The 6000-nt window shown below is 32.1% G+C and overlaps 1 protein-coding gene across 1 annotated transcript; it reads right to left on the bottom strand.

The window, feature by feature from the left end:
• Positions 1 to 1804: 1804 nt before the first annotated feature.
• Positions 1805 to 3071, bottom strand: LOC134728283 (E3 ubiquitin-protein ligase TRIM45-like). Its single transcript, XM_063592875.1, has one exon. It carries the CDS (start codon positions 2999 to 3001, stop codon positions 1805 to 1807), a length of 1197 nt encoding a protein of 398 aa, XP_063448945.1. The 5' UTR covers positions 3002 to 3071.
• Between the last annotated feature and the right edge of the window lie 2929 nt (positions 3072 to 6000).

Raw genomic sequence — 6000 nt, 5'->3', positions numbered from 1 at the left:
TCTTCTTTAGCATATCAAGGCTATAGCAAACATCTTGACAACATTGAAACTATTTTTTATGTTTACACGAAATATGTTTTAGCATTTTTAATATTTACACTTCAAATTTATTGCAACAAATAAATAGTGTTGATGTTCATTTGCGTCCAAAAAATGAAATGTGAGACCTTATTTCAGATCTCCAGATATAATCCATATATTTCCATGGTAACCATTTTCATTGTCAGATTTAAGCTGAAGTTAAACTTTAGTCTGTATTTTGCCATTTGAATTCTCAAATTGTTTTAAATTTTTTTTCTTTTCTAAATTTGCAGATTTTACAATTTTTTACAATTTTTGGCTAAAATTGCAATTTTGAAAGCCCTATTTCCATAGCAACAGACCTTTTATTTGTCATTAAGTTGAATTTCTCCTGTAGGTTATAAATAATAGGTAATGTAAGATTAAAAAAGTTATTGGTTAACTTTTTAATTGCACTTTTTAATGGAAAAAACTGATAAAAATTTGAAAATTTGACTTTTTTGTTTCCATGGTTACCGCTCTTGGAAACAAGATCCCCAAGAATTTCATTCCATTTATCGAAACTACAATATGTTGCCTCAAAGGAAAGTATAATGTCATATTCCTACATGGATGCGTAAGTTTGCTACACGTCCTCAAAAACTGTCTAAATTGGGTATTTTATATACCGGTTGAACTCTTCCATGTATCCACGGATCAAATCAGGGCAACAAAAAATATTTGATATTTTTAAATTCAATTATTATTTTAATTTTTAATGATATTCATATAAATTATAGGTATTTTTACCAATATATTGCTATTTTAGTGGATATTAATGCCCAAAGTAGACCTATTTCATAGTTGAAAAAGAGCAATTTTGAAGGTAAAATTAGAATATCCCGTTACCATGGCAACCATGGTCCATAGCAACAATATCAATATTTTTTTTCCATTTATACATTAAAGTGTATTAACTGACAAAGTTTGAAGCTTTTCTGAGACTATGCGTGCCACGACCTATATGTGGCATGGTTGATATTTACAGAGAATCCATGTTAACTTGTACAAAATTTAGAGAAATCTTAATGAAGTAAAATATACATTTAAATTCACCAATGCATAAAGAACAACAATAAATAGGCCAGAACGTGTCTTTTTCTGTAGAGGGCAATGATCACAAAGTTTCAGAAATATATGTTTAATGACTTATGTTGGCAAGATTATAGGAGATTAGAACCTCCTCGAGGAGAAATAGTGGAGCGCAGTCCCACTATAACCTACTTGTATGACAGGCATCATTATTTTGTTAATTAGAACGAGATTTACATTTTAGTCTTGAAGTTGTAGTTTACATGAATTATTCTCTATTTTTATCCTATTTTTTTTTATTCCCTTTTTGTGTCAATTCTGTTGTCTTTGTCCATCATCCTCTAATATATATATACACACCCTATCCAGAACTTCATTCATATATATGACAGGGCAGGCATCGTTATTTGTGAGTTGTATAAAAAATATTTAGAACGAACATTAAATCTTATTCTGTAAGCTTATAGTTTACATTTTATTTAGATCCAAAGGAGATACTACAAAAATAATTTAATTTTCAAAGTATTTATTCAAATAAATCCCGACAAAACAATTTAAATTAGGTTAAAATGAGAAGCAAATAGTTATTTCTCTAAAAACTTAAGACACTGTGCAAAGGGAGGCAAATCATTTTTTTCAAAAAAGGTGCCTTATCGCCAGCTGATGGTGCTATATCAGCAGGTGCTCTATCGGCAGGCGAGTGATCTAGACCTTACTGAAACGATTCATCTTTAATTTCATTTTTAACACATTTGGTGCTAGAAAAATGTAAAACTTTTGGCATTTTATCATTGTTAATGACTATTTTTTCTTCAATATTTTTGACAATGTCATCTACACTATCAATAAATTGAAACTCTATTTTGCTGTATGTATTTTGAGTGTTCTCAAATCTTCTAAATTGTTTTTCAATATAAATCTTCAATTTTTTAATTTCAATCATTAACTGGACATCCGAAGCTTCTTTCAATGTAGCTTCCAAGATTTGCTTAGTATTTTTGACAGCTTTCATTCTATTCTCGGCATCACTAATAGATAACTCGAGTTTAGCCTGTTCACTGAGGTATGTTTTTTGGTATGCCTTTGTCCATTTACTTTTAAGTTCATCAATCTTTTGCTGCAATGTTTTCCAAAATTTATCACATTTCTGCATTTCGGTATCATAAACAGCGTCCATGTCAACTAAAGAACTTTTTTCAGATTCCAACACAGTATCTAAATCTGCCAATAAAGCACTAACCTCGTTTGTAGTCTTGCTTATGGTGTTTGATTCTCTGAATGCTTTGGCAGCTTCCTCGATAGTCAAAACATTTTTGCATTTTCTATGTTTGACTGAAACACATATTGAACAGCATGGACAATCATGATCTACACAGAATAATTCCAGCTCTTTAGTTTTGTGCTCGGAGCACATGTTCTTAAATGATTTCAAAGCATAACCGTCTTTTGAAATGTCTGATATTGGAACAATTTCATGGTTTGAACTTAATTTACTACTTTTATGACACCTTGTACATGTTGCGCAAAGAGCGTCAGAGCAATCAATACACACGGAAGACGCTTCTGATTTCGTATTAACATCAAATCGTTCGCATGACATGCATATCTTTTCTGTACGTTCTACTTTATGTTTTTCGATTAATCCGACAAGGAGAAAATTCAGAGGCAACTGTTTTGCCCATTCCTCTGGCGTTATTCTTTCAGCAGGGACAGAAACCTTAGCTCTACAAACTGGACAACCAATATTTGTATTATCTTTTTCAAACGCGGAAGTAATATATGTGGCAATACAACTTTCGCAAAATGTATGTAAACATGGTAAATACTTCGGATTGTTAAACTGTTCTAGACAAATTGTACACGTTATTATATCATCATCCTTTATACAGGAAGTAAATACAGTCGCCATTTCATATGCTCTACGAGTTTTATTACATTAAATACCTCACCTTAATAAATTGAAATATAAGTCCACTCGCTGCATTATTCAACCGGAAACTAGCCAGAAAATGAACCATGACCCCGTGACAACCTATCCGATCTGACACCTGCGCGTCCTAAAGCTTCATCATTTTTACGGTTCAACAACGCATGCTGCACACGTTTTTGCGGAGGAGGAAAAAGTTTATTATTTTGCAAATATTTTAAGTTCATAATTTATATATATATATTTTTGTTTGGGCATGTATCCTATTTTCCCTCCGGTTTATATGATCCGTTCATCCTATATTGTCTCTTAAAATTCAAGAGTCAATCTTAAATTGAGAGTAAATTATATGGCCTTCCAAATACCGTTTCGATCCCTAACATCACTGAAGAGACATATATTGTCGAAATCTAGATCTGGTGTACTAAAGAAATATTGACACCGAATGTTTGTGGCACAACATCGTAGCCACAAGTTAACCAAAAATTTTTTCTGTGACGTATTAAATTTATATTCAGATCCATTTTGTTACATCTTGTGATCAATTTTATTTGGCAATCGTCAATGGCAGTCAGCAGGGTTAAAGAACATCAGTTGTTCGACCTGTTAGTCAAATGCGTTTTGTTTAAATATACTTTTTCACTTTTTTGGTCTTTTGGAAAATGTTGTTTGTGCTGTTTTTAGACCCTTCTACAACGAAATTTGTTTCACATGCACACGTATAAAAATTGCGGTTTTTATCCAACGCAATCATAGGTTTGAACGTAGTTTTCAATTTAGACTCGTTTATATATATTTTTTGTTTGGGCATGTATCCTATTTTCCCTCCGGTTTATATGATCCGTTCATCCTATATTGTCTCTTAAAATTCAAGAGTCAATCTTAAATTGAGAGTAAATTATATGGCCTTCCAAATACCGTTTCGATCCCTAACATCACTGAAGAGACATATATTGTCGAAATCTAGATCTGGTTTACTAAAGAAATCTTGACACCGAATGTTTGTGGCACAACATCGTAGCCACAAGTTAACCAAATTTTTTTTCTGTGACGTATTAAATTTATATTCAGATCCATTTTGTTACATCTTGTGGTCAATTTTATTTGGCAATCGTCAATGGCAGTCAGCAGGGTTAAAGAACATCAGTTGTTCGACCTGTTAGTCAAATGCGTTTTGTTTAAATATACTTTTTCACTTTTTTGGTCTTTTGGAAAATGTTGTTTGTGCTGTTTTTAGACCCTTCTACAACGAAATTTGTTTGACATGCACACGTATAAAAATTGCGGTTTTTATCCAACGCAATCATAGGTTTGAACGTAGTTTTCAATTTAGACTCGTTTATATATATTTTTTGTTTGGGCATCTAGATCTGGTGTACTAAAGAAATATTGACACCGAATGTTTGTGGCACAACATCGTAGCCACAAGTTAACCAAAATTTTTTTTCTGTGACGTATTAAAATTATATTCAGATCCATTTTGTTACATCTTGTGATCAATTTTATTTGGCAATCGTCAAATTTATGGCAGTCAGCAGGGTTAAAGAACATCAGTTGTTCGACCTGTTAGTCAAATGCGTTTTGTTTAAATATACTTTTTCACTTTTTTGGTCTTTTGGAAAATGTTGTTTGTGCTGTTTTAGACCCTTCTACAACGAAATTTGTTTCACATGCACACGTAAAAAAATTGCGGTTTTTATCCAACGCAATCATAGGTTTGAACGTAGTTTTCAATTTAGACTCGTTTATATATATTTTTTGTTTGGGCATGTATCCTATTTTCCCGCCGGTTTATATGATCCGTTCATCCTATATTGTCTCTTAAAATTCAAGAGTCAATCTTAAATTGAGAGTAAATTATATGGCCTTCCAAATACCGTTTCGATCCCTAACATCACTGAAGAGACATATATTGTCGAAATCTAGATCTGGTGTACTAAAGAAATATTGACACCGAATGTTTGTGGCACAACATCGTAGCCACAAGTTAACCAAATTTTTTTTCTGTGACGTATTAAATTTATATTCAGATCCATTTTGTTACATCTTGTGATCAATTTTATTTGGCAATCGTCAATGGCAGTCAGCAGGGTTAAAGAACATCAGTTGTTCGACCTGTTAGTCAAATGCGTTTTGTTTAAATATACTTTTTCACTTTTTTGGTCTTTTGGAAAATGTTGTTTGTGCTGTTCTTAGACCCTTCTACAACGAAATTTGTTTGACATGCACACGTATAAAAATTGCGGTTTTTATCCAACGCAATCATAGGTTTGAACGTAGTTTTCAATTTAGACTCGTTTATATATATTTTTTGTTTGGGCATGTATCCTATTTTCCCGCCGGTTTATATGATCCGTTCATCCTATATTGTCTCTTAAAATTCAAGAGTCAATCTTAAATTGAGAGTAAATTATATGGCCTTCCAAATACCGTTTCGATCCCTAACATCACTGAAGAGACATATATTGTCGAAATCTAGATCTGGTGTACTAAAGAAATATTGACACCGAATGTTTGTGGCACAACATCATAGCCACAAGTTAACCAACATTTTTTTCTGTGACGTATTAAATTTATATTCAGATCCATTTTGTTACATCTTGTGATCAATTTTATTTGGCAATCGTCAATGGCAGTCAGCAGGGTTAAAGAACATCAGTTGTTCGACCTGTTAGTCAAATGCGTTTTGTTTAAATATACCTTTTCACTTTTTTGGTCTTTTGGAAAATGTTGTTTGTGCTGTTTTTAGACCCTTCTACAATGAAATTTGTTTGACATGCACACGTATAAAAATTGCGGTTTTTATCCAACGCAATCATAGGTTTGAACGTAGTTTTCAATTTAGACTCGTTTATATATATTTTTTGTTTGGGCATGTTATATTGATATTTTTGTTAATTATAAGTATATTTGGATAATTTTAATAATTTTATCTGAATATTATAGATAAAATTCCAGCTTCGGCTACCCAAGAGGTAAGT

Source organism: Mytilus trossulus, chromosome 1 (assembly GCF_036588685.1).
Source record: "Mytilus trossulus isolate FHL-02 chromosome 1, PNRI_Mtr1.1.1.hap1, whole genome shotgun sequence".
Lineage (NCBI taxonomy): Eukaryota > Metazoa > Mollusca > Bivalvia > Mytilida > Mytilidae > Mytilus > Mytilus trossulus.
Note: the sequence above shows the minus strand (reverse complement) of the source record. Positions and strands in the feature narration are given on the sequence as shown.